The sequence below is a fragment of the Palaemon carinicauda genome, chromosome 18 (assembly GCF_036898095.1).
Source record: "Palaemon carinicauda isolate YSFRI2023 chromosome 18, ASM3689809v2, whole genome shotgun sequence".
NCBI classification, from domain to species: domain Eukaryota; kingdom Metazoa; phylum Arthropoda; class Malacostraca; order Decapoda; family Palaemonidae; genus Palaemon; species Palaemon carinicauda.
Genome location: NC_090742.1, coordinates 81482115 through 81497800, shown reverse-complemented (window position 1 = coordinate 81497800; position 15686 = coordinate 81482115). Strand labels below are relative to the sequence as shown.

The 15686-nt window shown below is 43.1% G+C and overlaps 1 protein-coding gene across 2 annotated transcripts in view; it reads right to left on the bottom strand.

Moving 5' to 3' along the window:
* LOC137657912 (ubiquitin domain-containing protein UBFD1-like) overlaps positions 1-15686 on the bottom strand; it is a 194548-nt gene that overhangs the window by 7960 nt on the left and 170902 nt on the right. For both annotated transcript variants that reach the window (XM_068392568.1, XM_068392569.1), the window contains exon 5: positions 2251-2379. In XM_068392568.1, coding sequence (XP_068248669.1) covers positions 2251-2379 — 129 coding nt within the window. The remainder of the gene's footprint in view (positions 1-2250; positions 2380-15686) is intronic.

Sequence of the window (15686 nt, the reverse complement as noted above, 5' to 3'; positions counted from 1 at the left end):
TATTGATATATGGCAACTGAATCAGACTAGTTGGTGGAGTTAAAAACTGATTAAAAATAAAGAAGTCACTCACCTAGGCCTCTACTGTTAAAAGCAGCAATATGAGATTTTTTATCTGCTCTTAGCATATACAAGAATGATGTAACAATGCACAATGTACACAATAGCAGCCCTCTACATTATTAAATTTGTTTATATTGTAAGAATACAATAAATAGCCCTCTATTTTGAATTGGTGCCAACTACAGCTTGCTTGACCTCTTTATAGGATAGAGCCATACAATAGCTTAATATTTTCATCTAGAATGGATGCACAAATCAATTGAAATTAAAGAAATGTAAAAGATTTAAGAATTTTGCATAATGTATGAAACAAAAATAAATATGATTAAGCCATCTGGATTGGTATGTTTCGACATCTCCATCTTCTCTGAATCGCTTTGGACATCTAAGAACTGTGAACTTGCTAATGTAAAGTTTATTTCCCTTGTGCCTTTCAATAATCATCCTTTTTGTGTACTGTGTAGATGATGCAAGCTTACCCATTTTTCATTGGAGAAGGGGGAAAAAGTTGTGCACTGGACTAGTTTACAAAAAAAACACACACCAAAATACTGAAGTTACATGTGGAAAATTATGTAGTAAAAATCTTACATCTTATTCTCAAGACATGATAACTTCATTAATAAAATAAACTAGTTAAAATCCGCTATAATTTCCTTAATCTAAATAGTAAAATGATTTAATGTAGTGCTACATTCAAATTATAAGAAATCTGTGGACTAAATTTCCAAATGTCAATCCTGTATACATGAAACAAAAAATTTGAAATTTAAAACAAACAAATAAACATTTCAAAACAGAAATATTCAAAATGACTACATATACCCGTTCCTACAAATTCTAATGTACAATATACAATGTATAAGGAAATCACATTCTACTACTATAGAAACAAATAGACATATCTTTGTATCAATGTAAGTAACATGCAGAAATTTTTTTTATCAAACTAAGGAGAATAAATAGTTTACTTTTACATAGCACTGTACCTTCTATAGCATGACTTATGTAAAATTGGAAATTTCATACTTTCAAATAGTCTCCCTATTCTGTTTCCTATTATTTCTACTACATTATAAATTACTAACACAAAAGAAATAAAAAAAAAAATGTATTACTGCACTAACAAAAAAAAGATTATACAGTAAATATATTTTACATGTTCTTAGATAATCTGTCTGGCCACTCACAAAAGTTATTAATTTGCGCTGCTTCCCTTTGAGATGTGTATTTATGAGGATACCATACAACTCGTGCATGAAAATGATTGAAATAAAATGAAAAAGTTGCATAAAAAAACTGGCACTGACAACTTTAAATTTGTAAATGATTAGGCATAAATTTAGAGTTTTGAAGTCACCACATTAAAAGGACTCATCAAACAGATCAGGTCATTTGGAGTATATTAAGTCAATCTGAATTCTGACCAGATAACCAAAAATTCTTTATTTTTGAAGTCCAGACTAACAAAATTAAAATGTAAAATTGTGCATAGCAATAAGTTGTCCTCATAGCAGAACATATACTTAGTCACCTGCAATGTTTCCAAAGAACTCCCTTCAAAGTTTTGAACATGAAAATATTGGAACGGTAGCAAAGTTATAGAGATCCTACTATGACAGGAAGACAGATCTGAACAACCTGAAGTTATGAATTGTCAATTTTTCTTTTATTTTTAAACTAATATAAAATCATTAAACATTAAAAAAAAGCCTTCCCATTAACTTTTTGTTTTTTCAATACTTAAAGCACAGCTAATAAAGTATAATAGTATTAAGATCAAGCCTACTATTGTCATTAGTACAACGAAGCTTCACAACTGAAGGGATTTGTTTCACTACACCACTGAGTTGAGAAATATAACTCTTGTAAGGGTAGTATAAGGTTTTATATCTGCTTTTAAAATTTTGCTTAATATGTTGCAATTTTCAAAATTTGCAAGCTGTTCAAATTGAAAATGTTGCCCATAACTGGATTACTGTATTTCTGTGACATATCTTTCCTTGCTGTTTTATGTTTAATCATTCACGCAGTTTCTAATGGTAAATGTTGATATGCATTCTTTGATTATACTTAGTCACGTAGGATATCCATTACAAAAATTACATGTCATGTACAGTAACTATAAAACACCAAGGATAAGCCAAAACAAGGGTTGTTTAGTAATTAAAATAATGAGGTCACTACCTTGCTATTCTTGATGCCAGGCATTACGTCCTCAGGTAAACCTTTGTCAAGAATCTTCCGGTGCAGCTTTTGCTTACAAAGAGGCTCTTTTGTGGACGTTGTAGTACTTGATTTCTCAGTTGTCGTGCTCTGCCAAAAAACATAATTCAATTTGACATCATTCTGCTTACATTTTTAGTTTGGTAAAAGGGATCCTCTAAATATTTAGATGAAAATATAAATCTTTCATAAAATCTTATACTATATTTCAAAGCATGCCAACAACAGCAGAAGAAATTATTCTATACTGCTAAAACTACAGTAGTACATTTATACACTAATGGAAACTTAAATTGGCAAAAAAATAATCCAAAATATATGATCAATAGAAGTGTTTGGGGTTGAAAGAAGGTGAACATAGTCAAGGACTAATCAAATCTTGGACTATTATTATCACCATCTTGAAATAGTTTAATACAACCACTAAAGTATATTTAAAGGCTTAGACCTATATGACACACTAGAGATTATTCATTATCAAAACACTGTAGAATACAGCAAGAAAAACCTGATGTTGAACAATCAGGCAAGAAAGACCATAGAGTAAGAAATACAGTAAGTAAAACAAGCAAGTAAAGCTTGATTGAAGAGCTTCATAGTACTTTTGGCTCATCCTAATGTTCTCCACTGTTATAGGGAGAGAATAGTACTCTCAGATGTTTGCCCACATTGAAAATTGGTATAATAATTGGTTATCATGACATCTATTTTATGATTAGGGGTTAAGGCAGCATGAATTGAATAACTTGATCTTTAGACTAGAATCTATCATTTTCATGCATAACTCTGAATAGAAAAAGATACTGAATGCGAGTGCCAACTTATCATCTAGATGAAAAAAAAAAAAAAAATAACCCCCTGCCTTCTTATGTCCCCTCCTTTAGATTAGCCACAGAACCCTTCCTAATCTGCTGGGAAGAAACAAAATACAATAGCAGCAGCCGAGGGTTACCATGTGAAAAAATCTAACGAAGCTTCAATATAAGTGGACTTAATCACTGAACGTAAATATCACCTCAATAATAGGGAGGAGGGGGGGCAACTACAGTAGTTCTTCTTCTCCTGGTAAGTAGTAGGTTGGCCAAGGCACCAACCAGTCATTGAAATAATACTGCTAGTGTTAGCGAGTCCTTTGACTGGCCAAACAGTAATACCAATATTGGATCCATCGCTCTGATTACGGATAATTTTTTCTTTGCCTACACATACCCCGAAAAGTCTGGCCTATTCTTTCTACATTCTCATCTTTCCTCATACACTTGATATCACTGAGATTACCAAAGAATTCTTCTTCACTCAAAGAGGTTAACTGATGCACTAAAATTGTTCAGGGGGTCTACTTTCCTCTTGGTAAGAGTAGAAAACTCTTTAGCTATGGTGAGCAGCTCTTCTAGGAGAAACACACTCCAAAATCAAACCATTGTTCTTTAGTAGTGGATAGTGCCATAGCCTCTGTACTATGGTCTTCCACTATCTTAAGGTAGATTTCTTTTTCTTGTGGGTACACAGAGGCACACTTTTCTATCTTATTTTTCTTTCCCTTGCTTTTTTTTAAGTTTTTAGTCTTTATATGAAAGATCACAAATTTTTAAGTAATTTGTACTTTTCCTAACATACTTACCTAGAACTAGCTTCTTAGGGAGTTACTGGTTAACTCTACCTAACCGACCAGCTTTTTGTATAGTTTACCCTCTTCCCGTTTTCTACGGGGTCAACCTCTGGCAGTGTGGTACGTGCCCTGAGGCGACCCGGGGTCGGGCAGCGTGCTAGCTCAGGTCGAATCGCCAGTAAGTTTCGTTGGAACAGGTATTACTCGATCCTGCAGGTTCTCGGGGAAGGATGGGTGGGCCATAACCCGAAGGTAGTTCTAGATAAGTATGTTAGGAAAAATACAAATTACTTAAAAATTTGTGATTTGTTCCAACACGGTTACTTACCTAGAACTACCTTCTTAGGAGACTTACACTTTAGGAGGTGGGAGTGTCCTGCAGGGATCAGAATTCGACGGGGAGGCACGCGAGAGAGGGAACCTCTAAGGAGGTCTTGGTTCCACGACCACTAGAAAACTGCACGAAAAGTAGGGGAAACTATCCAAAAAACTCACTGTGTCTAAATGGCTTACCTTTTCAAAACCAACTCCGATACATGTCCTCTTGAAGGGTGTTCCTTTTAAGTGACTAAGGTCTTTTCAACATCTTCCTGGCCCGAACGGTGCGGGGAAGGAAAGAAAGAGAGGGGGGGGGGTAAGGTTAAGGAAGGAACTAGTGTCTCTTGGCATTAACACCCCCGGTTACCATGGGGCTATGACCTTAGATCTCTTGAAGGGCCGAAATGATTGGGCCAATGGAAAACCTGTCCAAGGATTTTCTCGTACAATCTTTGAGATAGTGTTCCGCGAAGGTGGACTGTCTAGACAAGGTCCCAGCCTTCAGGATCTTACCCACAGCCATGTTTTTCTCGAAAGCCAGGGAGGTGCTCAGACCTCTAATATCATGTGGCCTTTGTTTTCCTGGGAGAGGAGTCCCAGAAGCCTCGTAGGCCCTCCTTATCACCTGTCGCAGCCAGAAAGAGATAAGTTCTTCGAGACCGGTTTCTTCACCCGGCCTGTTGAGATGAATAAATTTTTGATCTGAGGGCGGAATTTTGCAGTTCTCTCCAGGTATTTTCTTACTGTTCTCATGGGACATAAGAGTAGATCCTTCGGGTTGTTGGAGCGAGGGATGGCTGGCACCGAAAAACCATCAAACCGAGGATCCCAACACGCCGGGTTCTGCGTCTTCGCCACAAAGCTAGGGACGAACCTAAAGGCAATTTCTCTCCACCCTTTGGAGTGTGAGATCTTATAAGAGAGGCCGTGTAACTCGCTAACTCTCTTCGCCGAGGCCAGGGCTAAAAGAAAAGCTGTTTTAAGGGTGAGTTCTCTGTCTAGTACGTCCCTGAGAGGTTCGAAGGGCGGCTCTGACAGAACTTTGAGAACTCTGGCTAAGTCCCATTGCGGAACCTGTACCTCCTGGGGGGGACATAATTGTTCAAAACTGCGGATGAGCATAGAGATGTGCCTTGAGGCTCCCAAGTCAATGCCCCTAAGGAGGAAGACTTGACCTAGGGCTGCTCGAACTCCTTTGATGGCCGGAATGGACGAACCCACGTCGTCTCTCAGGTACACCAGAAAGTCTGCAATGTCCTGGATTGACGCCACTAAGGGCCTGATGTTCTTGGACGCACACCACTTCAGGAAGACTGCCCACTTTGCCTGGTAGACTACCGCCGAGGAACGCCGTAGATAACCCGACATCCTTGCCGCGGTTCTCGATGAGTATCCTTCTTTCTTCAGGAGCTTCTCGATAACCTCCACGCGTGAAGGCGGAGGGATCGAGGGTTTTCGTGCCACCTGTGAAAGTGAGGTTGACGCAGGAGGTCTGGCCTGTTTGGAAGCGGCCAAGGAGGACGAAGAGCTAATTCCTTTAGGTCTGCGAACCAGTCTCTCTCCGGCCACCAGGGCTCTACCAAAGTCATCGACAGGTTGGACGACACTCTCACTCTGTTCAACACTTGCCTGATCAAACTGAAGGGAGGGAAGGCGTACACATCGAGACCGTCCCAGGGATGTTGGAAGGCATCCTCGAACGCTGCTGACGGGTCTGGGATTGGAGAACAGAACACGGGGAGTTGGGCATTCAGACATGTGGCGAATAAGTCTATCACTGGGGAGCCCCACATTAGGATGACTGCTCGAGCTACCTCCGGGTGTAGGGTCCACTCCGAACCTATCACTTGACCCGCCCTGCTGAGGCCGTCGGCCATCACGTTCCTCTTTCTTGGAATGAACCTTGCCGTCAGTTCTATCCCTTCTTCTGTAGCCCACTCTAACAGTTCCGTGGCTAGGGCGCATAGGACCCTTGACTTCATGCCTCCCTGTTTCTTTACATACGCCACTACTGTGGCGTCGTCGCACATTAACGCCACAGTGTTTCCTCGCAGGAAGCGTACGAACTGTCGACACGCCCTAAGAACCGCTATCATCTCCAGGATGTTTATATGGAGAGACGCCTCCTCGCTGGACCACTGCCCTTTTGTCGATTTTCCTAGCAGGTGTGCTCCCCAACCCTCCTTCGATGCGTCCGTGAACAACAGTATCTCCGGGGGATCGGGGGCGAAGGGCATTCCCTTCTCTGTGTTCGACCTGATGTTCCACCAAAGAAGGGTCTCTCTCGTCTTCGGGAGGACTGGGACTATTTTGTGGGGCTCCTTGCCTTGGGTCCACGACTCCTTCAGATTCCACTGTACCGGGCGGAGCCTGAGTCTCCCTTGCGGTACTAATTTTTCCAGCGAAACCAGATGACCCAGTAACTTCTGCCAGTCCTTGGCCCTCCTGGGTTGTCCCGTCAGGAAGGGTTGAAGGATATGTTCTAGGTTGGCTAACCTCTCCCGAGGGGAAAGCCCTTCAACCAGGTCTTCCGTCACCAGTTCCTCCGTACGGGGGTAAGCCGTGACGGTGGGAAAGGCAACGCCCGACGAGCCTGCCAGTGGTATGGGCTGCCACGTGGGGATGAAGGCATCTGTCATGGGAGTACCAACGCCCGACGAGCCTGCCAGTGGTATGGGCTGCCCCGTGGGGACGAAGGCATCCATCATGGGAGTACCTTGTTCCACGGGGGGCTCCGTGGATGGGGGATCCATGCGGACCGACGGGCGCCCTTGGTGCTTAAGGAAGGCCTCCAAGGTGCCCGTGGTCGACGCTAAGCTTTCCTTCATACTCCTTATATCCTTCCTAAGGGAAGAAGGGGCGGAGGCTACCGTTGGGTTAGACACTACACGGGGGTCGCGGTTCGACCCCTCTTACCGGGCGGCTGGTCCGAAGGAGGAGATAGGAGGATGAGACACAGAAGGCAAGGCTCTAGGGAGCCACCCGGAAGCGGCCGCGGCTGTGGAAAACCTAAACAGCTCGCTCCGGGGCACTGTGAACTTCACCCAGTCCTTGGATTTACTCCTCTTTGCTTTCTTTTTAGAGGACTTCAACCTTTTCTTATCATGCCTCGAGCGGGAACGAGACTTCTTCTTCTTGCAGGATTTTTCCCTCTTTCTCTTCCTAAGGTTCCTGTCCTCGTCCTCTGACGACGAAGAAGAAGCAGAGTCCGATGACGACGACGATGACGAGGATGAGGACGAAGCTCTCCGACCGCCCGACACGTCCAAGACTGCGGGGGGAAATTCTCGTCGTTTCTCAGGTGAGGGAGGCTGCAGAAACACAGGGGGTAGCGTAGCCTAGGGAGCCGGAGGGGACCGCGCGAGCACTTTACAGAGCCATTGCTCCACATCCTCTTCTCCTCTAACGGGAGACCTGAAGGGAGTCCTAGGGGCACCCACGTGGTGGGGTCCGAAGACGACGAACTACATTTTTCCGTGTCTCCCTCGGCGGTTGACGCACCTGAAACACGCCACGAGGCAGGGGAAGTATCTACACTCGGTCTACCCCACATAGGATCTTCCGAGGAGACGGGACCTGCGGGCACCAGGCCCTCGCCTCCTACCCACACTTCTGCACTACACTCAGGCCCCACACATGCCTGCCCCACACTGGACACTTCCCCCACAGGAATATCAGACTCTTGGGGAAGGGCAATGGGCCTCTTCCCCGCAACGGACTTACCTCGTCCCCTACGCTGGGTAGGGGAAGAAGGACGGGCGCTACGGTCTGCCGAGACGTCTGGCGAAACCACAGGCGAAGATATGCTGGAGTCCTTAGGCGACTTCTTAGCTGCCTTCTTCTTCGTCCCGAAGAGCACCCACTGGATCTCAGTCCAATTAGCACACTCCGGGCACGTAGAGGTAGAGGAACACGCTTTCCCCCTACACGTGGAGCACAAGGAGTGGGGATCAACCTCAGGCTTGGAAAGGAAAGCCCCACAAGACTTCCCAGCCACAGGCCCAGGCCAACGATGAGGATGCTCCATAACGCAAAGCTAACACACCAAGAGACACAAGGATGTAAAGGGAAAGTGAAATGGAAACACGTGGGTAACACGCGGTAAGCACAAAGGATCGGGGGACACAAAGGGTCGCACAAGGTAAGAGAGAGCGCGGCGAGATGTTGATCACGTCGCGACCAGAAACTTACTGGCGATTCGACCTGAGCTAGCACGCTGCCCAACCCCGGGTCGCCTCAGGGCACGTACCACACTGCCAGAGGTTGACCCCGTAGAAAACGGGAAGAGGGTAAACTATACAAAAAGCTGGTCGGTTAGGTAGAGTTAACCAGTAACTCCCTAAGAAGGTAGTTCTAGGTAATTAACTGTGTTGGAACAGATCTATTTTAATGTAGTTAATCTTCTTGAAATATTTCAAATTGTTCATTACTTCTCTTGTAGTTCATTTCCTTTCCTCACTGAGCTATTTTCCCTGTTGGAGCCCTTGGGCTTATAGTATCCTGCTTTTCCAACTAGGGTTGTAGATTAGCAAGTAATAATGATAGTACCATTATCCCTACAATAAAGGGCCGGTTACCCGACATGCCCTCTTCTATGACTTCTATCAAAGGCCTCCTGTTCCATCAAAGCTCTCTCCATATCATCCTTCCCTTTATCTCGCCATCTAATTCTCTGCCTTCCTCTCAATCTTCTATACCCCAACAGGTTCCTCCCAAGCCCTCCCCACCATCCATCCTCAACACATGCCCACACCATCTCAGTTGTGACACTCTTATCACCTCTGTAATCTTCACTATGCCTGCCATTCTGCCAGTCTTCATATTTTATAAAATTACAATCTATTTAACAGTGATATTCCCATAATCCCCCTAAGCAGTTTCATCTCTGTTCTCTCAAGCTTTGCTCTCTCTTTTCGTCTTAAAGCCCACGTTTTGGCACAATACATTTACACGTCTTATTACAGTGCTATAGATGTTGATCTTTAGCTTGATTTTTCATTTTTTATCACATACCACTCCTACTACCAACCTGCATTACCCGCAAGGAACTTTTATCCTATTGTCAACTTCAGCCTCACATCCTCCCTCCTGACTTATAATAGATCTTAAGTATCTAAATTGTTCCACCTGAACCTCTACTTTCATGCATAGCTATCCTGTACCTACCATCCTTGCTGCTTACCATACCTTCAGTCTTATCCATATTTACTCTCAAGCCACCCCTCTTCAGTCTTGCCACTCTTCAACCTTCTTAGTTGTTTTCCTCAGTTTCAGCAGTAATCACTAAATCATCTGCATATAGCAACTCCCACAACTCTTTATTTCTGATCTCTTCTCTTAACGCATCAATATCTCCATCATTAAGCCTTTTTCATAGAATTTTAAGACTATGACAAACAAAGATGAAGTTAGACTAACACTAAGCAAAAATAGTGTTGAATGAACCTTCTTTCTCTGAATACTACAAATTCTTAATACAATCTGTATGAGAAAGTGATTGTATCAACTGTGATGTATGGAATGGAGTTGTGGGGAATGAAGGTGACAGACAGACTGAAATTGAATGTTTGAGATGAAGTGTCTGAGGAGTATGGCTGGTGTATCTCGAGGAGATAGGATTAGGAATGAAGTAGTGAGGGTGAGAACGGGTGTAAGAAATGAGTTAGCGGCTAGAGTGGATATGAATGTGTTGAGGTGGTTTGGCTAGTTGAGAGAAAGGAAAATGGCTGTCTGCTAAAGTGGGTGATGAATGGAAGAGTTGATGGGAGAAGTATAAGAGGGAGGCCAAGGTTTGGGTGGATGGATGGAGTGAAGAAAGCTCTGGGTGATAGGAGGATAGATGTGAGAGAGGCAAGAGAGCGTGCTAGAAATAGGAATGAATGGCGAGCGATTGTGACGCAGTTCCGGTAGGCCCTGCTGCTTCCTCCGGTCACCTTGGATGACCGCGGAGGTAGCAGCAGTAGGGGATTCAGCGTTATGAAGCTTCATCTGTGATGGATAACAGGGGAGGGTGGGCTGTGGCACCCTAGCAGTACCAGCCAAACTCGGTTGAGTCCGTTGTCAGGCTGAGAGGAATGTAGAGAGGAAAAGGTCCCCTTTTTTTCATTTGTTTGGTGTCGGCTAACCCCCAAAATTGGGGAAAGTGCCTTGGTATATGTATGTATGTATTTTTCCTAGCTATACAAGGGGTTACTGCTAATCATGTTTTCTATGACCCATCAATAAAAAATTTAGTTTGATTGCACCATGGTTCGTAGCTAGGCAACCATAGCCCTTGCGCATGGACCAAGAAGATTCCTGCTCACATCATTTCTTCACAACACTCATTTGGTCAAAGAGCTGTGGGATGGTAGAGGTAAGAACTTTGGTAAATGACCCAGGCGTGCATAACTAGGAAAAATACAAATTGCATCAGAAATATGAAATTTATTCCTATGCGGATACAAAATTCTGAGTCACTTAGGCTATATGGGGAGTCTTCCTTAGAAGGGAAGATTGATTGATTGATTTGAGGTTTTCTGGCATCCTGACATCTTTAGAAGGGAAGAAGTCCCCATGAAGTTAAGAGGTATACCTTTCCTCTCTAAGATCCAATGTACTATAAGCAATGGTAAGAGATCAACGTGAATCATTAGTGAAGGGTGTAGCCGGCTCGTAAAGAGGCAAGGCTGAACTTCCGATTCTTCCCCAGAGTGAAGTCTCCGTGAAGTTAAGAGGTATACTCAGCTTCTCTGATACAATTACTATAAGCAATAGCAAGATAACAAAGAGATCCCCCGGAGAACAGAGTAGCCGACTCGTAAAGAGGCAAGGCTGCATGTTCAAATCCGAAAAAGGTATCTTCACCAGGGGTAAAGTAGCATGAACATCGTGTTACATATCAAATATGCAATTTCAGTATAAAATCAAATACTATACTAAAGAAATTTGAGGCATTCTTACTTGCATTACGGTGAAAACCAATGGCATGCTTCAAGTCCAATCAAGATCACTATGTGTCTTTGTGTCCATTATACCAAATAATGCAGAGAATGAATAGGCCTGAGGATAGAACTTGCACGTGTCCCGTGAGAGCTAACAGTTAGGTTATTTGTTGCGCTGCAACCATATTGTCTACTGAGAGTGCCCAACAACCTGTATGTGCCATCTTTAATATAATTGTCTGTAAAGGTGGGTTTTCATCTATCAGTTTTGAGGACTTTTACTACAGAGTAGTTTTGTTGAATTCTGAGTTTGTGGTAAGCCCACAAGTATCCCGTGCTCAAGGGGGCATCTCTAGTGGTACTTCCCCTGAGGATGTATGGGCTCTCCTGATAGTATCTCTTAATCAGAGAAATAAAATGTTTCTGAATAATTTCTTTTGGAGCGGCCAGAGCTCGTGAGCAAAAAGGGAGCAATATGTTGCAGGTACAGTAATTGTTGTATCAGAAAGCTCGCACTACTCTACGGGACAGAGTAACTAGTTGTTTGTGTCATTAGGAACCTCTTTGAGCAAAAAGATTGTGAAAGAGTTAAATCCTTTCCAATTGGAGTCTGGATTGTTCACTGATCAAGAAACAGGTAAAATTGGCAGGTGCGCTGTTGCCAAGTGATCGAGGGGTCCCTGGAGATGTTCCCCCCTCAGAATAGTGAGTTTTTATGTTAGGTCTTGATCAACAGGGTGATCATGTTCAGGATAAACTTCACTTCTGACCTAAGGGCCCCAAAAAGAGGGGAATACATAGTATCCTTGGGCAGAGGGCTCAAAACACACTGTTCATCAAATGACTTCTTGAGAGGCAAGATCATGAAAAAGTCCAACTGAAAATCACTAGAATCTGGTTCTCATTATCAAAATGAGAATAAGATAGTATTTTCTGAATTGGTTTTCTGGGAAAGAAGACCCTCAAAGTAGGTTTGTTTTTCTTGGCTAATAGTAAAATAAAGCAGAAGGAAAAAAGGGTCAGATCCCTGACTTAACACTTCCTGTCTGGGATTAACATGATAATATTAGAAGATAAGTCCCTTCCTCCCAACTCAATAGCAAGGGGTGGGTGTTAGTCCTAGGAGAGATGTATGCCCTCTAAAGTCTGGGTAAAGACGGCGTCGATAGTTCTGCAGAGGAGGAGAGTTCCAAAACTGATACAGGATCTGTTTCTCAAAATTGTCAAACAGTCTGCATTCAAGGAGAAGCAGTCTTGGAAGAGCTCCAAACTCTATAATATTTCCTGGTATAAGGGTTCTATTTGACCTGAACAGTCTTCGTTCTGATGACTAACTCTTCCCGGGGAAAATGTCAATTAGATTTCTAATGTGACATGGCAAGCAATCTTTACTGGGATTTAGTCTCAGAGTGACTGCTTACAGCACTTTTCCTCCAGTGAGGAGGTCTTCTCAGGGTTTATCATGATAAGTTCCAGAGCCAAGGAGTGTCTCTTATACATAAGAACTGTGGTGTCCAACTGACTCCCTTGGATCTCCAGGTCTTATACTCTGGGGTTAAGAGAGGACAACAACCATTCCCATAGTAATGGTGAAATTGGTGGCTAACAAAATATCTGAAAAAATTAAAAGATTCATGAGGGGACATCATTTATGGCCAAACAAGCTTTTTTGATAGGAGGTATGGAGGATATAGCTTTCTTAAGTCATAACTGCTCTTTACTTAGTGATGACTAAACTCCACGAGGGGAACCTCTGGTCTAGACCTTCATGCAAGGCTGCCCGACAGGAGTAAAGGCGTACAGTGAACCCTCGTTTATCGCGGTAGATAGGTTCCAGACGCGGCCGCGATAGGTGAAATTCCGCGAAGTAGTGACATCATATTTACCTATTTATTTAACATGTATATTCGGACTTTTAAAACCTTCCCTTGTACGTAGTACTGTTAACAAACCACCCTTTAATGTACAGAACACTTAATGCATGTACTACAGCACCCTAAACTAAAACAGGCACAAATATTAAAGGCGATTTTATATCATGCGTTTCCTAAACACCTAAAAAGCACGATAAAAAATGGCAACCAATGTTTTGTTTACGTTCATCTCTGATCATAAAGAAGAAACAAACTCATTTAGTGTACACATATATGTATAGGTTAGTTTTTGCATCGATTATATTGATTATACAGTATGTTGATTTTTTTATTACCAATGTTTTAGTTTACGTATTTTTCTTAGGACTTTCAAATGAAATGTTTTTCTTTATGACGCCGCCTGAAACGACGGCGTCATAAAGTACTGTACGCTCAGTAAACAACCACGCTCAGAACAAACAAGGCATTTAACGCGCATGATGATAGTGATAAATAATGATACAGTACAGTATTTACAGTAAAAGCATTTACAAAATATGTTACCTTACAAATATAATTTACCGTATCTATATAAAATCATACAGTACTGCACTTACAGTATTGTACGTAGCAAAGCAGGAAAACACAATATATATGTGAGAGAGAGAGAGAGAGAGAGAGAGAGAGAGAGAGAGAGAGAGAATTGTTTTACAAACGTAAATGTAAATTTTAAACAAAAAAAATGATAGGTTACAACATGTAGACTTTTAAAACCTTCCCTTTAACTTAATGCATACAGTACTTACAGTACTAAACCATAAAACAGGCACAAATACAGTTTTAGAATGTAAGAATATTAAAGTAAAAAATAAAGATTGTCACTGTACACACCACGAAAGAAGTTGAAGAAAAACTTGAATGATGATGGCGATGAATTTGCTGCACAGTAGAAATGATGATGATGAAGCTGATGATGTGTTCTACTGTGCAGCCAGGTAGTATTTTACGTCTCTTCAGACGGAGGTGTCTTTTCCTGGGACACCTCTTCAACTTCTTCCTGGGAAACTTCTTCAATTTCTTCCGAAGGCGTACTAGCAGGAGGAACTGGCTCTTTTTTGCGAGGCTGGAAGAACATTGTGATCGGAAGTTGTTGCCGCTGCTTCTTTTTTCGATCTAAGAGCATTTTGTAGGGAGTCATTATGTCATCAACCTTGTTGCAGAATTGCATCGAGCGAACCATATCCTCATCCCACTCTTGCAACATTTTTTTCAACTCCTTCGCATGGTTGCAGGCCTTGGCAAGCCGTTCTAATGTTAAGCCCGTTTCTTCGACATTTTCTTGGGTCTCTTCCTGGGTTTCACTCTCTTCTTCGCTTGCCGATTTCGTCAGGGCTTCGAGGTCTGTGTCAGTTAGGGGCTGGGAATGGCAGTCCAACAACTCGTCGACGTCTTCAATCGTCATGTCGCCAAACCCGTCACCTCCAATTATGGCAGCCAACTGCACAGATTTGCGTACTGCAGAGTGTTGGATTTCAGCAGGTGTAAATCCCTCGTCGTCGTAAACAATCTGGGGCCACAACTTCTTCCAGCTCGTATTCACAGTTGCAGGTTTCATCTCTTGAAGTGCCTTCTGAATATTCTGCAGGCACGTGGCTATGGTGTACTGCCGCCAGTACGCCTTCAAGTTAAAATCTTCATCCTCATCATCTTGGGCAGCATCCACACACGCAACGAGGTCCGCCAAGGTGTTCTTCGTGTAGAGGGCCTTGAACGCCCTGATAACCCCCTGGTCCATCGGTTGAATTAATGACGTGGTGTTGGGTGGCAGGAACTCAACCTGAATGCCCTCATGCGACAGGTCAGTTGCGTGTCCACCAGCGTTATCCATAAGGAGAAGGATCTTGAATGGCAAGCCCTTCTCCAAGAGATATTTGCTGACTTGCGGGATAAAACACTGATGGAACCAGTTGGAGGTCAGCATCTTCGTAATCCATGCTTTTTGATTATGCATCCAGTACACGGGAAGGAGATTCTTATTTTTATTTTTCAAAGCGCGAGGATTTTTCGACTTATAAATAAGCCCCGGCTTTAGCAAAAATCCAGCAGCATTGCCACACATCACGAGGGTAACGCGATCCTTGAATGCTTTAAAGCCAGAGGCTTTGGCTTCCTCTTTGAACAGGAAAGTTCGCGACGGCATTCTCTTCCAAAACAAGCCGGTCTCATCCATATTAAAGACTTGTTCCGGCTTGTATCCACCTTCGGCGATAATATTCTTGAACGTCTGGTTCACGTAAGTTTCAGCAGCGGCAGTGTCAGCGGAAGCAGCCTCCCCATGCAGGGAAACGCTTTTCAGGGCGAAGCGTTTCTGAAACTTCGCGAACCATCCTTTGCTGGCGGAAAAACGTTTCTGAGGCTGGGAATCAGTGGATGTCCCTGGTTGAGGATCATATGCATCATCATCTTCTTCAGCATGGTTGCCGTCGTCGTCTTTAGGTTCCTTTGCAGCAAAATTCTCATACAAGCTCAAAGCCTTTGTTTGGATGGTGTTCGTATCCAAGGCTATGTTCTTCTTCCGGCAGTCGGCAATCCACACAGCTAAAGCACCTTCCATGCGTACGATCGTTTTATTACGCGTTGTAACGACTCGCTTCGCTGATCTGCTAAAGGTGATTGCAGCCGTCTTTCTAATGT